We start from the raw sequence: 26,270 nt of genomic DNA on the forward strand, positions 1-26,270 counted from the left end.
TCTGAGCCACCTCTGTTCCTGCTTGGCCTGCCCGCACCAGGCTGCCAAAGGCAGGAAGAGCCACCCCACAGCCTCTGTCTGAGCTGTGAAGTTCTGAGCCTCGTTTCTCCTCCTCTCCTGGAGGCCCTGCTCCATCCGGCCTCCTTTGCCACTAGCACCACAGGGCCTGAGGTACTGCAAGAACAGTCACTCTCACTGTTCATGGTGGCCCAGTAGCTTGACACTCTGTCCCCTAAGGGCCTCTGACAGCTGCAAACTGCTCCCTGGCCTTGGGCCCCGCTTCCCCACCAGTGATGTTGGAAAACCAAGTCAATAAAAGCAATCTTTTTTCATTAAAAAACCCTTTATAGTCATTTCATGTCGGTCAGAAATCAGAAATTAGGCAGAAAAAAACCCAAGGAGACAAATACAAACAGCACAGCGTTTCCCCAAAAGTTCTCTGCTCTCATGGGAGGCTGGGAAAGAGACGGGGCAGGCCTAGGACTCTACTGTGGCTGAGCTGGGCCAAGGCCAGGGCTGCTGGGCTCAGCTCTCCTCGTCCAGGGACTCCGAGTCCAGCTGCGCCCTCTCGTGCTCCTGCTCCTCGATCCCAGGCCTGTCCAGATCGGGGCCCTCCCGTAGGCTGCTGGTGGAGCACAGCAAAGGTGGCACATGAGGCTGTACTGGCCCTGTCCCTACCTCTGGAGCTGTCAGGCAGGGCCAGTCCTGAGAAAGAGCTGGTCCTGGCCCCAGGCACTGCCTTGCTCTCCTCTCCTGCCCGGCCCACTGGTAGGCGACTGCGAGCACCTGGAGTGCAGCGCCCACCTGCTGTGGACGTGCCGCGTGGGAGGCAGATGGGCCATCACAGATCAGGGCTGGGTGAGTGGGCACTGAACTAACCAGCCTCACCTGCCAGGCACAGCCCGTGGCCTCAGCCCTGGCTGCAGGCGGGGACTGGTGCTCACAAACTGTGCCTGCCTGTCCCACGGGTCTGCAAAACAGCACCTGCCCAGGATGCCTGGCCCAGGCAGCTCAAAGGCCTGGAGCTGCCCAAGGGGGGGGGGGGGGCACTGTTGGCCAGTGCCAGCCAGGTGGACCAAAGGCTAGCTGCGAATTTGTGACGGGGGTCCAAAGTGGAGGGAACATCTCTGGGACTCTTCCCAGCAAGACCAGGTCCATCAAGAACCAGTGATAAGACAGTGGGGTACACTGCCCACTGCCTCCTCCCACAAAGGCTCCCCTCTTGCAGGTGACACTCACTTGTTGTGCAGATCTTCAGAGGAGCCACGTCTCAGGCCCTCCTCAGAGTCCTGCCCGTCCTCCTGCTCCTTGTCCTCCACATTCTCCCCCTTCTGGGACATGGCCTCACCATTCACAGGCGCTGAGAGACCTGGAGGACAGAGGGCCATGGCACACTGCTGGACTAGGTCTGGGATTCCCTTACCCTTTTTGTCCAGAGTGAGTCGGCTTTGAGACAATATGCTGAAGGTGAAGGACAGTCGACCCTCCTCAAAGGGTCCCCCACGAGGTGCTAGCTGGGTGAGTCACTTCTACAGCCAGCTCCAGGCCCTCAGGGCATCAGTCTTAAGAGAGGGGGGCCCCCAAGTGACAACAGGGAAGAGCACATCTCAGCCTGACATATAAATAAAGAGCAGCCTCAGGGCTGTCCTGACTGGCCTTCAGCTAGGCCACCTGGTCTGAAGGGCTGACCTGAGCACCTACAGTTGGGACCACCTGACCCTGGCCACCCTACGAATCCCTCTGTGCTCTCAATGCCGCCAGCCTCCTCAGCCACCTGGGGCCCAGCAGCTAGGCCGAGCCTCGCACCCACACTGCCACAGCTGCCTTTCTGGGAACTCCCAGCTGCTGGCCTCACACACACTTGGATCCCAGGGGCACGTGTGGCCCCCAGGCATCTGGGCTCTGGGCCCACAAGCAACACAGGCACCTGCCATCACGAGCAGGCACTGTCAAGGCCTCAAGGCCACCTGCACCCTGTCTGGCACTCAGCAGAGCCAGAACACCCTTTGCCAGCTATGCCGGGATGGAATCCGGTCTGCAGACGCAACCAATAAGAACACTCACTCCAGACAGTCTGGGGAAGAGAGCAGAGCTGGGTTCCCACCCAAAACATCCTGCAAGCACCTGCTCTTCTGGCCAGGAGACCAAGGCTCAGAGGCCCATCCCACCCCTCACCGGTGCTGGGCTCCTCCTCCACCTTCTCCTTGGGGGCCTCTTCCCCAGCCAGCTTCTCCTCAGCCTTCTCTGCCTCGGCCTTCTCCTTCTCTGTTCCAGTTTTGTTCGCTTTTTGGATCGCCTCAATCTTTGGTCCCAGGACCCGTGACTTGAGCCGAGTGTAGACTTCTGCCGCCTTCTCCATCACATCCTTGTTGGCCTTATATCGGCGAATCTGGCCACCAGGAGGCCCCACTTACTGAAGGCAGCTGGCCTTGCCCACCCCAGACCCTCCTCTCCAGTTGAGGCTGCCACCCTCCATGGGGTGCCCACAGCCACCAGCCCACCAGGAACCCCAGCTCAGGCATTCCTGACTGTGCCTGGCCCACCGCAGGCCCATCCCTAGTCCCACCACACCTTCTTCAGTGTGGCCACCACATCTGTGTTCTTCTGTAGAATCTGAGAGGTCACCTGAAGGGTCCCTAGTTCTTCCAGTGCATTAAGACACCTCTTCACATCCTGTCGGATGGGGAGTGAAAAATGGCAGCTCTGGGCAAGAGATATCCTGGCCTCTCTGCAGGGAAGGCTGCATCCTGCAGAGCAGTGCCACTTACTATGCCACTGGCAGGGACTCAGGACAGGCAGGGAGAACCCAGAATCCCACTGTTGGGGATCCTCCTGAGGCACCCCTGCTGGTGAAGCTAGGCACTGCCTTTGGCAAGGCCATCCCAGGCCTTCAGCTGACGGAATGAGGGCTCCACCAGTGGGGCCCTGGATTTGCCCAAGCTTCCCAAGAATTCTAAGGAAGCCCTGGATGCAAGGTGGCAGAGGGGACCACACGGCTCAGGGAAGTGGCTGTGCTATGATACCATGGCCCCAAAAATGTCTTACCGGGTTGTCAACCTTGAGGGCAAACTTGATCTCACTGTGCAGTTTCTGGAGTTTCTCCTCCACAGAAGGTTCTAGGGCCAGGAAAGACAGCGAGCGGCAGGACTTAGCGAGCCTCCAGGCCCAGGCCACAGGAGTACCCAGCTGGGGCAATGCCTCAAGACCCCCAGAGGAGCCAGGGTAGGGGAAGAAGAGGGCAGGGGCCAGCTAAGCCCACCCTGCACACGCTCCAGCCCCCGCCTCAGGGGTGCTGAGGACCTGCCTAGTGCTTTCTCGGACCAGAGAACCCCACCTCCATGCACTTGCCCCCACCCCCAGCAGACTCGGGATGCGAAGCCCAGGCTGCTGGCTCCTCACCTTTCTTCTTCTCCACCTTCCGGTCTAACTGGAACCCTTCGGACCGCTTTCGGGTTCGTTCTACCTTCATGGGCCTGTGGAGAGGCACCCCATCATACGGAACCCAGCAAACCATATAGTCCTCCCACCCAGGAACCAGCGCCTGGGGGTGGACCCACCCAGAGGGCAGAAGGAAACCTTTAGGAGGCCCCAGGGGCTGGGTTAAGGACAGGTCAGAGCTTGTCACTATCTAGCTCCAGGACAGGACCAAGTCAGCTACAGGCCTCAAGCAGACCAAGACCCAGCCCCTCTACACGGGCTCTGTGAACCAAGCGGTGTGCTAGAACTCCTCCTCTACCCCTATGGCAGAGGGCTGGCAACAACAGAAAGCGCTTGAGTTATATTCGAACGAAAGCGAGCACACTTGTCATCCCAGTGACTCGGGAGGCTGGGGCAAGAAGATCACAATTTTGAGGCCAGCCTCAATAACTCAGCAAGACCCTGTGTCAAAATAAAAAACAAGGGGCTGGGGTTGAGGCTCAGTGGTAGCATGCTCGCCTCGCACGTGTGAGACCCTGGGTTCAATCCTCAGCACCACATAAAAATAAATAAACAAAATAAAGATATTGTGCCCATGCATAACTTAAAAAAAATTTTTTTTTTAAAAATTAAAAATTTAAAAAACCCAAAAAGGACTGGGGCAACTTGGCTCATCGGTAGAGCGTCTTGGGTTTATCCCAGTACCAAGGAAAAAAAGCAAGTAAGTCGCACATCACACTCCATGGCACAGCAGTCAGAGGGCCACGCTGGCCGGTTCTCCCGGGCTGTCTGTTCACCAATGGCTGGAATTCCATTTACAAAGAGGGCCAGGGATGGGCTCCACCTCCCTCCCTAAGTGGGTCTCAGAACCAAAACTACCAGGCTGGGGCTCGGCTGCTGCCCTTGGCCCTGTGGACACTGGCCGTGTCCTTCTCTGGGGGAGGCGTCCTGGGCACTGCAGGATGCTGAGCAGCATCCCTGGCCTTCACCTGCTCCACGCCAGGAGCTCCTCCAGTCATGACAGCCACCACTGCCCCCAAGTATCACCAGGGATACCTAGGGGCAGAACTCCTAGCCTTGGGAAGGACCACAATCTTGGAGCCCTGGCTCCCCCTCAACTTGAACCCTCAAGTGGATTTGGCTCCAGGGCTAAATTCCAAAGCCAGGCCTTGATGAGGGAGGAGACCTCCTGGGAGGCGGAGAAGCACGGGGTCCAGGCTGGGGTCAGGCTGGGGGCTGTGGAGCTGACCTGGCTCTGGGCTTCTCCTCAGGCCGCCCTCTCTTCTCCTTCTGGCTGGGTTTCCTCGGGGGGTCTGTGCTTTGCGGTTGCAACTTCTTGGTCGCTTTCTTTGCCTACAGCAGCCAGGGCCAGGGGTGGGGTTGGAGCATAGGTGGTGGGGCTCATGGTCCCAGACCCCAAACCACCCTACCTAGAGCCTCCCCACTCTGCGGCCCTTCTCCCTGCCTGCAGCTGGTGGGCAGGAGGCGGACGAGGTAGAACCACATGTGGCCTTCCGAGGTCGACTCCTGTTCTCCGGCCCTGAGAGGGCTAAGCAGACTTGGGAGTCCAGGGCTCCACCAATGGGAGGACTGAGCTACATTCTTGCCCAGCAGCTCAGGGTGGGGTGGGGACCCCTCCTCTGCCAGAAGCTGGGTTCCCCTTTGTAAATAAAGGGGGTGATGGAGAGAAGAGTTTTTTTTCCAGGTTCCAACAAAGAAAGAAGACCTGACCTGGGGTTGCCATCATGTGCGATCCCTGGGCTCAGGCTATGAGGCCAGACTGAATTCTGCCAGACTGCCAGCGTCCCAAGTTATAGAACTTAATGGGATCAGAGCCCAAGGCACAGAACAGGCTCACCAGCTGCCACCACTCCTCAGAGCCCTAAATGCTCCCACACCCACCCACAAGCTGTTTGATCCCTTACAGTGGCCAGAGGGCACGTGTGAACACCTAAAATCAGACCTCTCTCCCCTCTGCCGACAGCCTCCAAGGCTCCCACCTCCCTCAGGGTCAAAGGCCAAGTCCTCCCCATGGCCCATAGGTCTCTGTAGGACCTGCCCCATGCCCTTCCTGCCTCCCTCCTTCCTCTTTCCCCCTTGTTCCCTCTGCTCCAGCTAGGAGCCCCTCACTGTGCCTCTAGTATGTGAGGCCTCAGGGCCTTTGCATGGGTGGTAATTGCTGCCTAGAATGCTTTTCTCCCTAGATCCCCTCTCACTTCATTGGCTCCTTCCTTAAATGTCACCTTCTCAACTAAGGGATCTACTCCTATTTAAAGTGGAAAAGAGGCTGGGGATTTATTTGGTGGTGAGGCCTTGCTGGCATGTGTAAAGCCCGGGGTTCCATCCCAGCACCACAAAAATGGAAACCGTACCACTCTCCAGTTTGAGCCTTGGACACCCATGTCACTAGGGCTCTCCGTCAGCTCCCCCAGCCTGGGCTTCCAAGCCCACTCACTGCTTCAGCGCTACCTCCCCAGCAGGTGAAGGAACTGTACACTAAGGCCACAACAGGGTGAGGGGGACAACACAGGCAGCAGCCCCCGCCACCATCCAGGGCACACACCTCTCTCTCTGGGTCGGCCTCTGGCTCTGAGTCAGAGGAGGATGGGGGTCCACGGCCCCGGGCCCGGCGGCCGCGCTTCCTGAGGGGCTCGTCCTCCGTCCTGAGCTCCTCTCCACTGCTGCCGCCACTGCCCCCACACTCAGTGTCCCCGCGCTCCGCACGCCGCCGCTCCTTCTCCTCCTTCTCCTGCTCCCGTAGCCGCCTCAGCTCCTCTTCCTGCTCACGCCTCCGCCGCGCCTCCAGCTCCCGCCGCCGCTCCTCATCCCGACGCTTCCATTCACTGATGCGGTCCACTTCGTCACTGTCGCTGGGGCAAATGGCATTGGGGCCTCTGGTTCCCTCTGGACTCTGCCCCAGTACCCCAGCCCACCTCACACCTGGATTCTGTCCTAGGTGGACAGAGGACTTGGCCTGAACTCATACTGCCACCCCAAGACTGAGCCACAAGTAACCCCGGCTGACACCTACCTGTCACTGCTGGAGGAGGATGGTGGCCGCTCAGGCTTTGGTTTCCGCCCTCGGGGCTTTGGGGGAGGCTTCTCAACTGTGGAAGAAGGGGAGGGGGTGGTTCATCCACCATCACTCCCAGAGCTGCTGGGTGAGGAGGACAGGGACGGGAAGCCTGCCCCAGCTCCCTAGCAGAGGCGGCCCAGAGTAGCAGCTGCAGAGAGCAGGCCTCAGGCCCGGGTCAGCCCTACCTGGCTTTCTGCCACGTGGAGGCTTCTTGACAGACACATCCGAGTCGGAGGAGGAGGGGGAAGAGGAGGAGGAAGACGCTGACCTCTCCAAGGCTACTGGCTCCTCCTTAGCCCCATCTGAATCTGCTTTGGATTCCGAGTCAGAGGCTGATGGCACCTTCTGGAAAGTGACAGGGCCAGCCAGGAGGTCAGGAGGCTGAGGGGTGGGATGGGAGGCCAGGTGCACAGGGCAAGGAGAGGCTGAATCTGCCCTGGCCGGCCCGCCCCCCATTCAGGGCTCACTCTGAGCATTCCATCACCCCCTAAATCCACCCCCATCTCCACAGTGAAAACACAGGGCCACAGGCAGCCCTGGCATCTTGGGCCACGGCTGGATCCTTCACTTGGGGTAAGGGGCCTCTCCCCAGACCTCACTTCCTCACAGGTGACAGGGAGCAGAGCAGAGCCCCAGGGTTTGGTGGCAGGATCGTCGTGCAGTCCTACACAGGGGCTATCCAGACAAGCTGCTTCCTTTGCCTTCAACCGCCCAGCCCCAACAGATAGCGCAAGCATACAGGGACACAGCGACACAGCTTTGTACACACTCTGGTACACCGACACACATTTACAAACACACAACACACTCATGCACAAAAAAAACTCAGTGACACACAAAACACATCCATGGACACCCACCCACACTTATTCATGCTCATATTAGCAGACACACACACACAATCAGACACAGGAACCCTCGAGTCTGTGTTGTTCCAGAATCCACTTTTCCAAGCCTGATGGCGGCCTCTCAGCACCTGCTCCTGGTACAGCATGAGCACGTGGGCGTTCAGAAATCTGCTGCTCTGTGGCACCTCCCTGCGGCCTGGTCCCCCTTCCCACAAGGGCCAAACTCTGCACTGAGGGCAGGGCCTGGCACCGTGACGAGAAGCCCTAGGTGAGCAAGGGAACAAAACCGACAGGGTCTACCTTTTTCTTCCGTCCTCCCAGAGGGCCCCGTCGTGGCGCTCGGACCACGGCTTTCTTCTCGGGGGTGAAGTCCTGGGTGAAGAGACAGGAGCTTCAGGGGCCGTTGCTGACTGGCTCCCTCACAGGCCCCCGAGCCCCCCATCAAGGAGCTGCTGCCTGCTGACCTGGTCACTGGTCTTTGCTGACTCTGATGAGCTCTCCGAGTCCTCTGCAGATGGAGACACACTGGCCTCATCCAGATCGCTGGAGGCTTTTCGAGCTCGTTTTGAGACTGACATCTGTGAGGGAACAGTCTGGTCATATCAGCAGCTGAGAAACCTGTGATCCCCACCTGGTCTCTCATAGCTCAGTAGAGGTCAATCCTAGAAGCTTCCACGGGAATCTTTGAGAATCTAATAAAAACCAGGGATCCACTCTTGAGGACATAATAGTCAGTGAAATGAGCCTGTCAACACTAGGTGACACACTGCAGGACTCCACTCACAGGAGTTGTCAGAGCCACAGACACAGGAAGCAGAAGAGAAGGAGCCTGGGGCTGGGAGGGGCTGGGTTTAGTGTTGAGTGGAAGAAGCTTCAGTTTAAGTTGGAAAGTTCTAGAGATCTATGGCAGTGATGGCACACACCACATCAATGTGCCTGATACCACTGAGTCATACACTTAAGGATGGTTAGTGGGGCCGAGCATGGTGGCGCACACCTGCAATCCCAGAAGTTCAGGAGGCTGAAACAGGAGGGTCACAAGTTCAAGGCCCACCTCAGAAACTTTAGTGAGGTCCTAAACAACTCGGCAAAACCCTGCTTCTAAATAAAATATAAAAAAGGGGTGGGAGGGGCTGGGGTGTAGCTCAGGGGCAAAACGTTTGACTCGCATTTGCAAATCCCTGGGTTTAATCCTAGGCGCGCGCGCGCGCGCGCGCTCACACACACACACACACACACAGAATGGTAGTGGGATGTTATGTGAGCTTCAGGTCAATAAAAAAAATCAGATAGTCTTTATTCAATTTCAGGGACATACGTGTTCTCTGAAGTCCACGTGAAGAAAACAACTTTAGAATCATACAAAGGATTAACTGAGGCAGTAAAAAGAAATGGGCCTTAGAAATCAATCCCTGCCCAGTAACAACAGCACAGTTTCCCATCAGGACATCTGTTCAGAGTCACGAAGCACTTCTGCCCATTCTGCCACAACCAGAGACGTGCTCATCTTCCTAACAACTGTTGACTACTGTGTGCCCCACCTGAGGCCTCAGCATTAGGGACTAGTTGTGTATCTATGTTTGGCAATAAGGTCTTGAGAGAGGGCACAAGGTAAGAAGAGGTCACTAGGGTAGGCCTAATGCAGTATGACTGGGTCTCTCTGAGAAGGGGAGACTCGGACACAGACACAAAGGAACAACTATGACGGGACACATCAGGAAGTCCCAGCCCCACCACACCTTGATTTCAGACTTCTGGCTCTAGGGTTGTGGGAAGTAAGGTCCTACCATTTGAGCTGTTCCAGCTGCAGCACTCAGTTGCGGCAGCCAACCTAGCACATACGTGTACTTGGTGACCCCTCAATGAGAGGTGAAGCCCCTGCTCCTGGGTGACTTATATTTTAGTCCAGAGACAGATGTAAATATTAAAGAAGACTCTGTTAGAACAAGAAGTCCTGTGAAATAAAAAAGGGCTGGTTGGGGTGCCTGAGATCAGCAGCTCAGAGGTAGATGCTGCTATGAGGCCTGGGGCAGAACACGGGGAACAGAGGCTGGACAGCCACAGGTGCCAAGGCCTTTGGGACGAGGAGCCTGGCATTTCAGAAGATGTGAAGAAGGCCTGGTGGCGGAACAGGCAGTCAGAGGACAGGGCTCTGGCTGGGGCTGGATCCACAGGGCTGCACAGGCTGTGTGGAGTTAGACCCCATCTTACAGATGCCAAGCCAAGGCCTGCTGAGGCTCATCTCACACCACACCTTTAAAAAGGGAGGTGGGGGCTGAGGTTGTGGCTCCGCGGTAGAGCACTCGCTTAGCATGTGTGAGGCCCTAGGTTTGATCCTCAGCACACATAAATAAAATAAAGGTACTAAAAAACAAAAAAGGAGGTGGCTGAGATGAGCAGCGAGCTTAGGCCAGGGTCAGAGAGAAAGGACATCAAGAAAAAGGAAGCGAGGGAATTAAATATTCTTTGTTTCCTTCCTCATCTGCATTAGGATGAAGACTCTTAACCCAGCATTCAGGAAATGCCCGAATTATACATTTTTTGTATCCTGAAGCAGCTCCAGACCCTGAGAAAGGTTAAGCATTTGAAGCTGGGGTGTGGCCTGGTGCCCTGGACAATAGGGCAGAACGGGAGGACTAAGACGACCAGGATGTTAAAAGGGCAACTGAGCTGGTGTGGGTGGTGGCTCACGCCTGTAATCCCACTGGCTCAGGAGACTGAGGCAGGAGGATCATAAGTTCAAAGCCAGCTCAGGAAAAGCAAGATGCTAAGCAATTTAGTGTGACCCTGTCTCTAAATAAATTACAAAATAGGGCTGGTGATATGGCTCAGTGGTCGAGGGCCCCTGAGTTTAATTCCTGGTACCAAAAAAAAAAAAGAGCAACAGCATGTGGTCCTGAAGCGGGCCTTGTAAAAAAGGACGCACTCTTCCTATATGCACATGGAAGGCTGAAGAGGAGGCCAGGGGGTGGGCGCCAAGTGTCCCTGAGCAGGACAGCTCTGTACCATGGCAAAAACAGCACACAGGCAGTGTCCAGGTGGAAAGACCAGCTCAGTGTCCCTACTGGCCAGGCACCATGCTAGGCCCGACTCCAAGAAGGCTCATGGTGGGGGTCTAGGATGTCTTTTTTAAAAAAATATTTATTTATTTATTTTAATTTTAGGTGGACACAGTATCTTCATTTTATTTTTATGTGGTGCTGAGGATCGAAATCAGTGCCCCCACATACTAGGCGAGTGCTCTACCCCTGAGCCCAACCATAGCCCTAGGATGTGTTTTAACCCATAAAATCCTTACAAAAGGAGGTACTCAATGGGGCCTTCAGAAGATAAATATGAAGTCCAGATCTACAGCTAAAAGGAAAAGTTCTGACAAAATAATGTGGCCAAAGGGAGAGTATAAAGCTGATTGCTTATTAAACCACAGCCCCAAAGACAGGAAAGGAACGCCAAGGGCATGTTACGGTGAAGATCACAAATGGAAGGGCTTTCCAACAAATGCCCAATGCTATTAAAAAGAGTTATAATAATTTATATTTGTTTAAAGCAAAATTGCAAAAAAATTGGTACATACTGAATACAGACTGAACCATACTGACTACCTCTAAGTGTGAGAGGACGGATTCTATATATTTCTGTGTGACTCCTCAAACAACAAGTGGAAATAAATGGGAACTTCTAAAAAACAATGTCAAAGCATATCATAAAAAGTTGGGGAAGGGCAGAGGCTGAGGCTGGGGCTGGGGTTCAGTGGTAGAGCGCTCACCTATCAATGCGAGGCCCTGGGTTCAATCCTCAGCACCACATAAAAATAAATAAATAAGGGCTGGGGATGTGGCTCAAGCGGTAACGCGCTGGCCTGGTGCACGCACAGTGCTGGGTTCGATCCTCAACACCATTTAAAAATAAAATAAATAGGTTGTGTTCACCAAATATGAAAAATAAGTATTAAAAAATTCTCTTTAAAAAAAAGTAAATAAAATAAAGATATTGTGTCCCATAATAACTAAAAAATAAATATAAAAAAAAGTTGGGGAAAAAACTACTCAACAATCTTAGGATAGCAGTTAGAATTAATTTATATTATAGACAACTTCTCAGCCATTGAAAACTTCAATGTAAAACAAAATGCAGACAAGAGCAATGGTATACTCCTGTAATCCCAGCAACTTGGGAGGTTGAGGCAGTAGGATCCCAAGTTCAAAGCCAGCCTCAGCAACTTAACGAAGCCCTGAGCAACTCAGCAAGAAACTGTCTCAAACTAAAAAATAAAAAGAGCTGGGGAGGTGACTCAGTGGTTAAGTGCCCCAAGGACATCAATCTCTAATAACCAACCAACCAACCAAAATGTAATGCAAGGAAATGCTCATAACACTACTTACACAACAAATAAGCTCCCCAATACATCAGGATATCATGTATCCTTGCTTTGTTCAGTAACACCCCACAGACAGCAAGAAACTTTTTTTTTTTTTTTTTTTAGCTTTCTGCATTTTCCAAAATACCTACAATGAATATGGCTCATGGCTTTAGAAGCAAAAGCAAATGTTATTATAAAAACTAATTGGGGGGCTGGGGATATGGCTCAAGAGGTAACGCGCTCGCCTGGCATGCACGGGGCGTTGGGTTCAATCCTCAGCACCACATAAAAATAAAGATGTTGTGTCCACTGAAAACTGAAAAATAAATATTAAAAAAAATAATAATAATAATAATAATTGGGGGGCTGGGGTTGTGGCTCAGGAGTAGAGCACTCGCCTCACATGTGTGAGACCCTGGGTTCGATCCTCAAAAAATAAACAAAATAAAGACATTGTGCCCATATATAACTAAAAAAATAATAAAAAACAAAAAAATAATGGGGGGGGCTGGGGTCGTGGCTCAGCTGTAAAGCGCTTGCCTAGCATGTGTGAAGCCCTGGGTTCGATCCTCAGCACCACGTAAAAATAAATAAATAAAATAAAGGTATTGTGTCCAACTATAATTAAAAAAATTTTAAAAATTAAAAATAAAAATAATGGGGGGTGCTGGGTATATAGCTCAATTGGTAGAGTGCTTATCTCACATGCACAAAGCCCTGGGTTCAATCTCCAGCACCACTAAAAATAAAAATAAAAATAAGGAGCCAGGGTTGTGGCTCAGGGGTAGAGCACTTTCCTTGCAGGTGTGAGGCCCTGGGTTTGATCCTCAGCACCACATATTAAAGATATAAAATAATAATAATAGGGGGCCAAGGTTGTGACTCAGTGGTAAATAGCATGCATGAGGCACTGGGTTCGATCCCCAGCACCACAATAAAAAAATAAATAAATAAACAAGTAAAAAACAATAGGGGCCGGGGGATAACTCAGTGGTAGAGTAGGTACTCAGCATGTAGAGGGTCCTAGGTTTAATCTCCACCACCAAAAAAGTAAAACAAAAACATATTAAAAAGAAATTTTTAAATTTCTTCCTCTATCAAAGAATTTACTACTAGAACCTGGTCATTTCACCATGTACCCATATATTTAGAAGCAGTCAAAAGACAGGGAAGAGACTGTCCCCAACAGAATTGAACACACATCATCTGCATTAAAAAAAAAAAAAAAAAATCTGTACAGGAATTTTCACAGCAGCATGAGCCATCCTGGCAAAGAAGTGGGAAAGAAGCCAAATGACCATTGACAAATGGACATGGGGCTGGGATTGTGGCTCAACGGTAGAACACTCACCTAGAATGCACAAGGCTCTGGGTTCGATCCTCAACACCATATAAAAATAAACAAAGATTAAAAAAAAAAAAAAAAGCACAAATGGACAAACTCGGGGGCCATCTCTACAGTGCAGCATTGCTCAACAAACCACCACATGAAGAACCTTGAAGATATCATGCTCATGAGAACCACACAACGCCCGACTCCACTGACAAGAAATGCCCCAAACAGAAAAGTACGGAGATAGGAATTTGTGGGTGCAAATTTGAGGGGATGGGGTGACAGTTCATGCATGGTTCTGGGATCCCTTTTGAGGTGATGAGAATGTTCTGGAACTAGAAAAAAGGTGGCAACTCTGCAAATATACTAAAAATCACTGAGTTGTACACTTTGAAATGGTCAATTTTGTGGTGTAAGAATTTTATCTCAATTTTGTTAAAGAAGAGAAGGGTGCTGGTGGGAGAGGTTTCAGGGTGCCGGGGTGCCTGTGCCACGCACAGGCCATGCCCCGGCTTGACCCCTACCTTCAATGCTGATGTCTTCCGTTTCAGGCCACTGTTGTCACTACTCTTATCAGAATCCGAGTCACTTTCCATCCTGTCACTGGCAGCTGTGGCAGTAACGGCTGTGACGGCCATGACTCCCCGGTCGTCCTCGTCCTCGTCTGCGTCGCTCCCACCTGCTGGGTCAGCTTCAGGGGCCTCACTGTCGGAGGAACTCACCGGCTGGGTGTGGAGGTCAAAGAATACGTGTCACCCTGAGTCTTGTGTGGATTTCCCAAATAGGAGGGGGAACCCACCAGTGGGGTCTCAAATGTCAGGTCCTGGCTTCCTTGCTTTACAAATGGGGTAACCAAGGCCCAGAATGCCCAGAGAAGGAGACAGGAGGGTAAGATGGTAGACACCAAGGTCAGGAAGTGGCACCCAGGGTTAAATCTCGGGCAAGTAACTCCAGCCTTTCTTGTACCTCAGTTTCCACATCTGAGCACAGTGTTGGCCATAGAGGGCTATGGTGAGGGTGCGCCTGAAGTGGTGCGTGGAGTACCAAGGGCAGGGCCCAGGCATGTTTGCTTTCTCTTTTTTTAATCATTCTATCCTGAGGAAGCTGGCCTAGGACAAGACCTCTGAGCACCTTCCAGGTGCTGCTCAATTTCTACTGCATTCAAAATGACAGCAGAGGCAGCAGCAGGCACAAGAACAGCCACCACTTCTGTGGGCTTCCTCTATGCTGGCCAGTGCCAGGCTCATTCACACCATCAGTCAATGCTTGTGGGACAGCGTACTGCCATGTGCCCAGCACCACATGAGGGGGTAGTGAAGACACAGAAGGGACTGAGGCATGATCCCTTGACCCCGGGAGTGACTGATAACATAAATATGGTTCCCAGTTGTGGCAACGGGCAGAAAATCACTGCATGTGGTTGTAGAGACTGAGGGGTGGGAGTATTTTGCACTGGGTGGTCCATGAGGCCCTTTAGAGGATGACATTTCAGTGGAGAATCTGTCCCTAGCACGCAGAGGGGGACAGGCTATATGCACTCTAAAGAGCAGGAATGGCATGAATGATGGTCCCCTTAGCAGCCAGAAGAGGCTGGTATAGCCTTCCCCGGGCCCGGGAAGATGAGATGGCAAAGGAGAGGCACACAGTGAGACTGGGTGGGTCACTCAAGGTGTTACTGAGGCTCTAAAATCATCAGGCAAAACGCACAGTGAAAGCACGGGGCTTTCTTGGGTCCCTTTCTGAATTCAGTTAGGATGTCTTACGTTTGTGGAAGGAAAACGCAGGAGCCCCAGGAATATTCAGCCATCACTCCTTCATCCAACGAACATCCTGGAATACCTACTATGTGCCAGGCCCTGGCTAGAGACGAATAAGACACGGTCCCTGCCCGTAGGGAGCTCATGGTCTAATGGGGAGACAGCCAAGTAAATATACAGTCACAAGAACAAGAAGGGGATGCCACAACAGTTCTCGAGCACAGAGGCGCTGGGTGACACCAGCCTAGCTGTATCCGAGTAAAACCCACCCGAGCTATTTCATGTCATTTCTATTCTGAATATCTATCACTTAAGACAGAAGAGAAGGCAGATTTTTTTTTTTTATCTTGGTTGTTGATGGACCTTTATTTTGTTTATTTGTAAGTGGTGCTGAGAATCAAACCCAGTGCCTCACACATGCTAGGCAAGCGCTCTTCCACTGAGCTACATCCCCAACCCGGGGATAAGATTTTTTTAAGGCCGCAATCTCTGAAAACAACACAGATGTCCATCAACTGATAGATACGCCATGTGGCAGGGGTACAGAATGGAACAGTCAAGCACAGAGGGAAGGGAGCACTGACACTCTAAGCAGAGGAAACCTGGACCTCCGCGCAGCAAGGAAAATGGATAAAGGCCCCAAAGCAAGAGATCCCACTTAAAGGAATTTCTTGGCTAAATTAGGCAAATCAAAACAGTAGATCTGGGGCTGGGGATGTGGCTCAAGCGGTAGCGCGCTCGCCTGGCATGCGTGCAGCCCGGGTTCGATCCTCAGCACCACATACCAACAAAGATGTTGTGTCCGCTGATAACTAAAAAAATAAATATTAAAAAAATTCTCTAAAAAAAAAAAAAAGAAAACAGCAGATCTGAGGTTGTCAGGAGCTAGAGGGATAACTGAGGATGACTGTGAGTGAGTTTCTTTGTGGAGCAGGGGAATATTCTGGAATTAGAGTGATGATGGTTATATACATTACAAATGTACTAAAGCTACTGTAGAGTTTTAAAATGGTTAAAATGGAGGCCGAGGGTATAGCTCAATGGCAGAGGGCTTGCCAAGCATGTGCACGGCCCCAAGTTCAAACCCCAGGACCACAAAATTTTTTTAAAGAAAAAAGGAAATAGAAAGTGGCTAAAATGATGAATTTTTTATTTATTTATTTATTTATTTATTTATTTATTTAGTTTTCGGCGGACACAACATCTTTGTTTGTATGTGGTGCTGAGGATCAAACCCGGGTCGCACGCATGCCAGGCGAGCGCGCTACCGCTTGAGCCACATCCCCAGCCCTAAAATGATGAATTTTATGTCAATTTTATCTCAATTTTTTTAAAAAGATCACAGAGAAAGGCAAATTCGGGGCTGGGGATGTGGCTCAAGCGGTAGCACGCTCACCTGCCATGCGTGCGGCCCGGGTTCGATCCTCAGCACCACATACCAACAAAGATGTTGTGTCCGCCGAGAACTAAAAAATAAATATTAAAAATTCTCTCTCTCTCTCACTCTCTCTTTAAAAAAAAAAAAAAAGAGAAAGGCAAATTCTCTTGTTATAACTAGCTAGCCAGGGTACAGTGGATTAGACAGCAACCTACTGGCCAAGTAAAATCAAGGAGGAGGACTAAGGGCCTGAGAGAACGTGAGAGGAGTTTCAAGGCACATGCTGACAGTGAGACCAGGAAGGAGAAGCAGAGAGGAGCCAAGTCTGTGTCGAGGTGCTGCAGCTGGGTGGGCGGGAGTGGGAGGGTTGGGGGGAGGTAGCGGTGGAAGGGCTAGACAGATGCTGAAGGTCAGGTCTCTGCAGCACATCAGCGCACACACAGGCAGAACAGAATGGAAACGTGCGAAGAAGAATTTGGGTAGCAGAGCTGGGCTGGAGGGAACCTGGATCGAGGGAATGACAGGCGGGGAACTCAGCCCGCCTTCAGTTTCCTGCCCCCTCCAGTCTCCCTGTTTTATAAAGCCCCTTATTCTTCCCCCACCAACCTCTGCACACAGTCTCAAGCTAACAATCCCTGCTTAACAGAGAAGAAAAATGAGAAACAGGTGTTGAAATGACCTCGCTGCTCAACACCAAGCATGTTTTGTCTGCCTTGTGCCACTGTGGCCAAGGGCCCTTCGGCACAGCAACAGGGCGCCCTGCCTATATAATTTTTGACAAGATTATTATTAAAAAGGACAATACTTAAGTAGGTCAAGCCCCAAACTGAATATGCCAGGAGAGAATAACAACATTTTCACAGTGATTTCTCTCACACCTTTCCTTCAGAGAGTTCAGAGGCTCTCAAATCTGTTACTTCCCCTTGGAGCACACCTGGTGAGTAGAGCAGGGAGAGCTTCAGCTCCACTTTTCACAAGGGGAAGCAGCAGCTCAGAGAGTCTAAGTGACTGAATGATGGGACCAAAGGTCTTTTGTCAAAGGTCTACATCATCATTCCAAGATCTACCATTATTTAAGTCATACTGAGCTTGTCATGACTCTCTATGCAACAGGTGGGAAGTACCACTCTGATTCTGGGGATGAGGATACAGTCAGAGAGAGGTTAAGTCACAGCTCAAGAACAGAATGAAGCCAGGAGCAGTGGCACATGCCTGCAATCCCAGAAACTCTGGAGGCCAAAGCAGGAGGATCGCAAATTCAAAGCTAGCCTCAGCCACCTAGCGAGGGCCTAAGCAATTTAGCAAGACCCTGTCTCAAACTTGGATTGTGGATGGGCTGGGATTGTGGCTCAGCGGTAGAGCACTCGCCTACCACGTGTGAGGCTCTGGGTTCAATCCTCAGCACCACATAAAAATAAATTAATTAATTAATTAAAGGTATTGTGTGCAACTACAACTAAAAAATAAATATTAAAAAAAAAAAAACAGGGGGCTGGGGATGTGGCTCAAGCGGTAGCGCGCTCGCCTGGCATGCGTGCGGCCCGGGTTCGATCCTCAGCACCACATACCAACAAAGATGTTGTGTCGGCCGAGAACTAAAAAAATAAATATTAAAAAATTCTCTCTCTCTCTCTCAAAAAAAAAAAAAAAAAAAAGGGCCGAGGATGTGGCTCAAGTGGTAGCACGCTCGCCTGGCATGCGTGGGGCACTGGGTTCAATCCTCAGCATCACATAAAAATAAAGATATTGTGTCCACCTAAAACTAAAAAATAAATATTTAAAAAGAAAGAAAGGAAAAAAAAGGGGGGGGGCACCTGGGGATGTGGCTAAGCATCCCTGGGTCCAAACCCCAGTATCAATAAAAAACAAACAAACAAATAGAGGGCTAGGGATGTAGCTCAGTGGGACACTGCCCTGGATTCAATCCCTAGTACCAAAACAGAGTGAATGACTAACAGAGCAGGGACCCAGCTCAGGTCTGCTCTGGCCTCAAAGCCTGGGCCACTGGACACAGGCACACATGTAGTCAAAGCCCCTCCTCACTTCAGCCCTTCTCTTTACCGGCTGTAGTCTGGTTTGGGCCTCCACAGCCCATCAAGCGATTGGGACCAACTTGCTCACCCTGAGTACATGCGTACAGCCAGGACCTCTGCATCTTATGGAGGTGGCTTTCAGCAAAGGTTTTGGGAAATCTGACCCACAGAGAAACATTTAGTGGATGTGAATGCTGGTGGCCCAGAGAAGAACCCAGAAGAAATAAAAAGCCAAAGCTTGCCACCTCCAAACATCCCAGCATCGGATGGGTATGAGAGAAACAGCTGGCTGTCTGAATAAGCCTGGAGGTAACTATGGTGCAGAAGAGGCCAGACCTTGCATAGTCTCCTCATTTCCCATTGTGGCCTCTGCTATCCACTGAGCATTTACTGCACATTTTCTCACTGAAGCCTCCCAACAACTGAGAGGCTGAGAACAACATGAGCATGATCCTAGGAACACAGTCAGCAGGCGGCACAAAGCCAGGACCTGAACCCAGGTCTACTTGGCCCCAGCCTCCCTTGTGAGCAGGCAGGCCTCAGGTCCTCCTCCTCCCCACAGAAAGAAAAGAAAATGGGCCTGGGGGAGGGAGGCCTGCACTTTGGTCTCAGCTCAGTTCTGTTGCTGACAAACTTGAGAGCCCTATACAGGTCTCTGCCTCTTCACCTATCAAGGAACAAGGATATATAAAGTGGGATCCTTCTAAGCCAATGGTTCTCAACCATGAGTGATTTTGTCCTCAGGATGCATCTATCAATTTCTAGACATATTTTGGTTAATGAGATTGGAGGTGGAACCAGCCATGTTGGTGCACACTAGTAATCCTAGCAACTCGGGAAGCTGAGGCAAGAGTATCACAAGTTCCAAACAAATCTAGGCAACTTAATGAGACCCTGTCTCAAAATAAAATAAAGGCTGGGCATGGTGACACACACCTCTAATCCCAGCAATTCTGGAGGCTGAGGTAGGAGGATGGCAAATTTGAGGCCAATGTCTCAAATAAAAAATAAAAAGGGCTGGATATGTAGCTCAATAGTAAAGCACCCATGGGTTCAAACCTCAGTGCCAAAAAATAAAATAAAATAACAGGACTGTGAATGTAGCTCAATGCTACAGTACTTGCTTAGCATGAGTGGAGCCCTACATCCAAAATTCAATAACCAGAACCAAGAAAAAAAAAAAAAAAGATTGGGGTGAAATGGACAGGTAGTACTGCAGCTAGCAAGTGAAGACCAGCCATACTGCTCAGCAGTCACAATGCACAGGGGAGACCCTACTGCAGAGAATGATCTGGCCCCACATTTCACTATTATACTGCTAAAAAGGACAAATATTGGGAAACCTGGCCCAGGTCTAAGGGTTATCAGATTTTAGCTGGGGCCCTGTGGATATTCAAGCAAACTCTCTGGGCTTTAGTCTGCTCATCTGTACAATGGAAAAACAGCACGTGCCCAGGCCACTCTCACTGTGGGGACCAAAACACACTTAAGTAAAAAAACACCCCAGATGCCATTTTTACCTGCTGGCTTCTGAGGGGATGAGAACTTGGCCCTCCTTTCCTCTTGGGAGGCCTAGCCAAGACTGTCAAAGTATTGAGGCTATTCTGTGGGCTGAGATGGACCAATTTTCAAGATTTACTCTTGAGTAAATACATCAAAGTTCAGAATTATATGCTTAAGAAAAGAATGTTGGAAGGGTATACAAGGAATTGGCAGCTGTGGTTATCTTGGGAAGAAAAAAAAAAAAAACGGAGGCAGTAGGCTTAGAATGGAGGTACCAGTGCCTTTCAAACCAAAAACCTTGGGGATGAGGGGCTGGGGATGTGGCTCAAGCGGTAGCGCGCTCGCCTGGCATGCGTGCGGCCCGGGTTCGATCCTCAGCACCACATACCAACAAAGATGTTGTGTCCGCCGAGAACTAAAAAATAAATATTAAAAAAAATTCTTAAAAAAAAAAAAAAAACCTTGGGGATGAAAAAAAGATTTGCTCAGTTTCCTAAAAAGCGATGACTTCAAAAACCTACCTATGCCCTGGCTACATCCAAAGGCTCGGAGACAGCACTTGGCAGGGAAGACCTCAATGGTCCCAGGCCTCAGTCCTACACTACTAAAGCTACATCTCAAGGAACCTGCATTTTAAACAAATGTTCCACTGAAAGCACATACGGTTAGAGAACCAAAGAGCACAAATAAGCTCTAACACTTACAGCTACTTGGGGGACCTGCAGAGAACTTGTTTCATTTCAAGGGTGCACTATTTTTGCATTTCCTTTCCTCGAGGGCAGCATCTATGCAGTACTTAGCAAGCTGTGGGTGTCCAATAAATATTAAATGGTGTGATGATTCACCAGGAGGTAATAAGCTTAGGACATAACCAAAGAGAACTTGAGTCAGGGCCAGAAAAGGATCTCTGATCCACAGAGCCAGACTGGGGACAAGTAAAGCCTCAGGAAAGATGCTGAGTTATCAAACAGGGGAATCCTCTACCTCCTGGACACAGATTCTTTATCAAGAATAAAATACCATCAACATGAATACACAGGGGCCCCAGCCCCTTGATAAGAGGCTACCAAACCATCAATGTCCAGGACACATCTGCTGAGTATATCCCAAATTCTAGACCCACAGCCCATGGCACATGGCAGGTGTCAACACAAAAACGTGTGTGGACCCATGAGTGGTTGCTCGAAAGCACCACCCAGCCCAGATTGAGATAGAGAGGCACGTCCAGACCGTCTCAGGACCCTGAGTTCTCAAGCAGGACCAGGGGCGACAAAATGACTTCATCCATCTTCAGTTGATGAAAAACACATGCCAGACCTGACGCTCACCAACTCCCAATTTCCACTCCTCAGACAACCATGGATATCCTTTCCTTCACTTAACAAATTTTCCCTCACTGAGACCTGTTCCCTTGGCCTCCCCCATCTTCATGCCCACCTCTTCTAAATCCAGGCCATCACTGCCCCCTACCCGCAAAAGCACTGGTTTAAAAAAAGAGTAAAATCCCCAGTACAAAAAAAAAAAAGAGTAAAGAACCCCAGCCCAGCTTTCCTCCACCCACACCTCACTCCAAAATGCCGACCACAGGGCACCACTCTCTGGCTTTTCAAGGCCTTCCATTAATGACTTACTTTTCAAAAGTTCTTCTTTTCCCAGAACATTCCCAGACACTGATACGCCACTGAGATGTCCCCATTGCTATGGTTCCTGACTATTTTTTCCCACCTGACCATGAACTCTCATATCTAAAAACTATCACTTATTCTCCTGCATCCAAAACCTAAGGAGAAAGAAAGGCAGTTGTTTTTTTTTTGTTTGTTTTTTGTTTTTTTTGTGGTGCTGGGGATTGAACCCAGGGCTTTGTGCATGCAAGGCAAGCACTCTACCAACCGAACTATACCCCCAGCCCAGGCAATGATTTTTTAAAGAAATTATTTTCCTTAGAAAAAAATAGGTTTTATAAGAATTTTAATAACATCCTATTATAAATTCAAGCTCGCCAGGCATAGTGCATACACCAATAATACCAGCCACTCAAGAGGCAGAGGCAGGAGTACCACAAGTTCAAGAGCAGCCTGGGCAACTTAAACTTAAATCCTATCTCAAACTAAAAAATAAAAAGGGCTGAGGATGTGGCTGAGTGGTAGAGGGTCCCTGGGTTAAATCCTCAGTACAAAATCAAAAACAAAACCACAAATAATTAAAGCTCATTCTACAGCAGTGATTCTCAGCAAAGGGTGATTCTTCAACCCTCTCTCCCTACCCAGAGGACACAAGGCAGTGTCTGGGAACTTCACAGCACCCCTGGCATGGAGTGGGCGGGGACCACGGGTGCCACTTAGCATCCTGCATTCCAGAACGCTCCATCCCCAAAAAACAATCTGGTCCTTAAAGTCCACAGTATCGAGGAGGAAAGACCCTGCCCTAGAAACTTCCTTTTCCTATGAGATAAGGAAAAGGCTATTTCTAACCCCCACTGTAAAGAAGTATCCCCAAATGGGCCCCACATACACCCCAACTGGATGTTCTCCATCTCCAGGGTACTCACCGGAGGAGCACTGTAGCTGGCGTGGGGGTTGTTCTGAATCTCCCACAGCCCCTCATTGAAGCCTTTCCTCTTGTTGGGTTTCCCGTACTTATCTTTACATTTGTCGTAGGGGAACAAGTCCTTGGGTCCCAGAAAAGCTCTGGAGAAAGGAACAACAGATCACCTCCAGGTGAGCCAGACCACACTGGGAGGCACCAAGTGGGGTAACCAAGCCCCAGTTGGAGACACTTACGTTTCGTGTGTACCAAAGAAGAAGATGGGGTATTTGTTGGGTGGGGGCTTCACAGCACCATCAGCAATGTCATCAATCTATAGTGAGAGGTCAATCAGCTCAATCAGGGGGTGATTTAGCGGGAGAGACAGGAGACAACTTCACAGAACAACCCAGGAAATCACCAAGAAACCAACCAAGTTAGTTGGGGAAAGGCATGAAAGGAGAGGGGAGCCTTCAACCTAGAAAGACACATCACTTTCCAAATAGGAATCTGCATTCTTCTAGATACCCCTCATTGCACCTGTCCCCCACCCGAGGTGATCTTTCTCCCCCTACAGAGAAAGCTGGCTCCAAGGCAGGTGCTTCACCTAAGCAAAGCCAAATATGGCCCCCTGAAGAAAATAAGGGGTGGGGCCAAGATCAGCTTCTGTGAACTCCCAGGACCCTCCCCTGGGACCCCTCCTGTAAAGAGGAGATCATGCAGGCAGGAGGCCTCCCAAAGGATGCAGCTGGCAGCTCCAAGGATGCAGAGGGTGGGGGTGGGCTGCAGGAGACAGGCCCTGAGCATCCAGGAAGTCCCACCCTCTCCCCGTAGGCCCACGGGCTCCAGCAGCTGTCAGTCACTTCCCCACAAGAGGGTAGCAGCCCCTTCCCTTCCAATCAGGTGCTTGGAAATGTTCTGGGCTCTCTGAGCTGGAGAAGGGGGGTCAGGGGAGGGAAAAGCTAGAGCTCTGGAAAGGAGGGAAGTGTCGGTAAAGTTTCCCCTCTATGGTCTCCCCCAGGAAAATGAGTGACAGCAAATTAGGATGGAGTGGGTTCTCTGGTACCAAATTCTGCCTTCCCCATCCACCTCTCCAGCTCCTGGGTGGCCGCTGGAACCTTCCCGGTCCCTCGGTTCTCTAACTCCTCCCTCCGCCCGTGGTTCCTGGCCTTGGCTATGGGCATCCCGGCCACACATGCCCTCTCCTGCAGAGAATCCCAAACTCTGCCCCAGGACCGCGCTGGCCCCCACTCCTCAGAGGTCAGCGCTGGCTGTGAGCGCCCTCGGAGCCCGGCCACACTCCTGGGCCTCACCCCTCCACTGCCCGTCCGCCCAGGGGCTGGTCTTCAGCTCACCCAGCCTCCCTCAGTCCCCCTGGCCCACTGCACCACCCTCAGCCCGGGGCCACTGGAGCCCTCAGACCTGGGGTGACAGGAGCTCCTGGGGTCCCCGCTGCACACAGCCCCCCAGACAGGGCCCACCCCAGCCACCGACCACCGCACACGTTGCACTCCCAGGCGCGGGGCGCCCTTCAGCCCCGGGCACCGGCTGCCGCCGGAGGGGAACCCGAAGTCCGCGCGGTCAGCGAGGGAGAGCCGCCCCACGAACCCCCGCCGCGGGCTCCGCCAGCCGCCTCTCCGGCCGGGGCCGGCCACGGGGCCCGAAGCCGGATCGCAGCCCCGCCGCGCCTCCCGCGGTCTTGCCCACCAGACCCGACCCTCTCCTCAGGCCCACCACGGACCCCCCGGCCTCAGCGCGCCCAAACCCAGCCCCTCAGGCCCCGGGTCCCGAGCCCCCGAGCCCGGCGCGCGGCTCCCTCAGCCCCTCGGACCCGGACCCCCGGCGCGCGGCCCCTCGGACGCCGGAGTCGCCGGACCCCCGCACTCAGCACCTCAGGCCGCTGATCGCCCGGAGGCCCCGCACTCAGACCCGCCGACCCCGGGAACCACAGGGCCCTCAGAGCCCCGCGCGGCCCCTCAGGCCCGGGGACCCCGCTGCCCCACCCCCCCGCAGGGCCCATCATCCGCGCGGCCTCACCCGGGCCGGCCAGTGAGGGTAGCCCTTCATCTTGGCGAACACCAGGTCTCCGGGCTTGAAGGCGTGTGGCATACTGGCGGCGGGAGGCCCAGGCCGCGGGAAGCGGCAGCGGCGGCGGAGACGGCAGCGGCGGCTGCAGCGGCGGCTGCGGGAGGCGAAGCCGGGGGCGGGAGCCGGACGCTGAGGGGGCGGGACGGCCGCACAGGCAGCCGACCGGCGCGCACTTATTGGCCTCGACGCCACCGGAAGTCCCGCCCTCAGGCCGTCACGGGCCGGTGACTCCGTCGCTCAGGCCCACGTGCGGGGACAGAGAAGCGCGGCGACCAATGAGAAGAGGGGTAGGAGCGGAGCAAGTTAACGGGATTGGGTAACGGGCGAATCCAGAGGCGTGACCCAGAGGCCTAATGGGAGGGGGCGGAGGTTATGGGAGGTGAAAGGGAAAAGGTATGAGGAGGGAAAAGGAGTCGCTACGGGAGTGAAGGGGCGGGACTTAAGGGAGAGGGGCGGAACATAGGCCGCCGCAAGAGGAGGGGCGTGAAATGTGGGACCAACCATTGCATACCACGGGAAGAAAGGCCCAATTAACGTAGGAGGCGGGTTATTGACAGCCTACCTCCCTGAGGCGGGTCTCAAAATGGCGAAGCAGGACATTGGATACCACAAGAGCCGCTTCTCGAACTAAGGAACAAGCATTGGCTACCACAGGAAGCGGGGCCTAGTAGGGCGTCTGCCATTGGCTGCCCCAGGAGACGTTCAACTCAAAACGGGGCCTAGGAGGCGGGGCCCAGGGAAGGGGCGGGCCATGTGGGATCGCCTAGGATAAACAGCCTCAAAATGCTCCGCTTATTTACTTAATCCTGAAGAGAAGTTTACCGAGCACTTACTGCGGGCCACGGCCACAGAGTACTCAAGACTCACGTTAGTTGATTTAAAAAGTGAATGAGCCGGGCGCGGTGGCGCACGCCTGTAATCCCAGCAGCTAGGGAGGCTGAGACAGGAGGATCACGAGTTCAAAGCCAGCCTCAGCAATGGCGAGGCGCTGAGCAGTTCAGTGAGAGACCCTGTCAGCCTGAGTGCCCCTGAGCTCAATCCCTAGTAAAAAAAAATGAAATAAAATAAAATACTGCGTTGCCAAGTTCCTTAACTGCTCTGTGCCTCAGTCTCCCCACCTGCGAAAAGGGACTCATAACGGTACAGATTCTACAGAGCTGTGAGGGTGGCGTGACTTCCCCAGCCCCAAGCACTTGAAACTATGTCTAGCAATAGGTAACACTAGGTGCTTTCAATGCTGTAACCCTGGTTTCCAGGAATTCAAGTCTAGCAGGGCATTAAATGACATTTATTTACTTATTTATTGGGTACCAGGGATTGAGCTCAGGGGCACTTGACCACTGAGCCTGTTTTGTAATTTATATGGAGACAGGGTCTCACTAAGTTGCTTAGCACCTCACCATTGCTGGGGCTGGCTTTGATCTCCTGATCCTGCTGTCTCAGCCTCCTGAGCCACTGGGATGACAGGCATGTGCCATCATGCCTGCGAACAGTTTTTGTTTGTTTGTTTGTTTTACGAAGTTAAAGACAGACTTCTGCTGTGATTCAGAAAATCTATTCCTCCGTGCTATGGGACTCATCATGTCCACCCACAAAGTTATGTTGAAGCTCTAAGCCCAGCAGAGGCAACTGTCTTGGAGCTAGGGCCTCAAGGAGGTGACTGGGTTAAATGAAGACACAGTGTGGGGCCAGGCCATGGACACTGGTGAAGACACTGAGGAAGCTCGGGACCTAGCTCAGTTGGTAGAGTGCTTGCCTCGCGTGCACAAGGCCCTAGGTTCAATCCCCAGTGCCACACACACACACACACACACACACACACACACACACGACACTATGAGGAGGTGGCCATCCACAAGATGGCCCTCCCCAGATCCTGACCATGATCTTGGACTCCAGCCCCCTGAACTATGTCTGCCTATGTCTGTTTAAGCCACGCAGTCTATGGTATTTT

At 52.0% G+C, this 26,270-nt stretch overlaps 1 protein-coding gene across 3 annotated transcripts; it reads right to left on the reverse strand.

The window, feature by feature from the left end:
* Nucleotides 1-345: 345 nt before the first annotated feature.
* Nucleotides 346-24,445, reverse strand: Hdgfl2 (HDGF like 2). 3 transcript variants are annotated; one of them, XM_077796622.1, is made up of 16 exons: nucleotides 24,266-24,445; nucleotides 22,486-22,562; nucleotides 22,254-22,392; nucleotides 13,559-13,759; nucleotides 7,806-7,919; nucleotides 7,642-7,713; nucleotides 6,679-6,838; nucleotides 6,449-6,524; nucleotides 5,981-6,287; nucleotides 4,667-4,770; nucleotides 3,400-3,473; nucleotides 3,046-3,116; nucleotides 2,572-2,673; nucleotides 2,176-2,389; nucleotides 1,240-1,369; nucleotides 346-622 (listed from the first exon to the last, which is right to left on the reverse strand). In XM_077796622.1, exons 1-16 carry the CDS (start codon nucleotides 24,335-24,337, stop codon nucleotides 526-528), a joined length of 2,010 nt encoding a protein of 669 aa, XP_077652748.1. In that variant the 5' UTR covers nucleotides 24,338-24,445; the 3' UTR covers nucleotides 346-525. The 3 variants fall into 3 exon arrangements, with proteins under 3 accessions (XP_077652748.1, XP_077652747.1, XP_077652749.1); XM_077796621.1 differs by having other exon boundaries at nucleotides 346-625; XM_077796623.1 differs by lacking the exon at nucleotides 346-622 and having other exon boundaries at nucleotides 1,253-1,369; nucleotides 2,198-2,389.
* Between the last annotated feature and the right edge of the window lie 1,825 nt (nucleotides 24,446-26,270).

The sequence above is a fragment of the Urocitellus parryii genome, chromosome 3 (assembly GCF_045843805.1).
Source record: "Urocitellus parryii isolate mUroPar1 chromosome 3, mUroPar1.hap1, whole genome shotgun sequence".
NCBI lineage: Eukaryota > Metazoa > Chordata > Mammalia > Rodentia > Sciuridae > Urocitellus > Urocitellus parryii.

Coding starts and splice junctions, on each gene's coding strand:
- Hdgfl2 (XM_077796621.1), bottom strand. CDS start 24,337: ATGCCACACGCCTTCAAGCCCGGAGACCTGGTGTTCGCCAAGATGAAG. Junction 4,771..5,980: donor AGGCCGACCCAGAGAGAGAG/GTGTGTGCCCTG, acceptor TGGCTGCTGTAG/GCAAAGAAAGCGACCAAGAA. Junction 2,674..3,045: donor CCCTCAAGGTTGACAACCCG/GTAAGACATTTT, acceptor CCCATCCGACAG/GATGTGAAGAGGTGTCTTAA.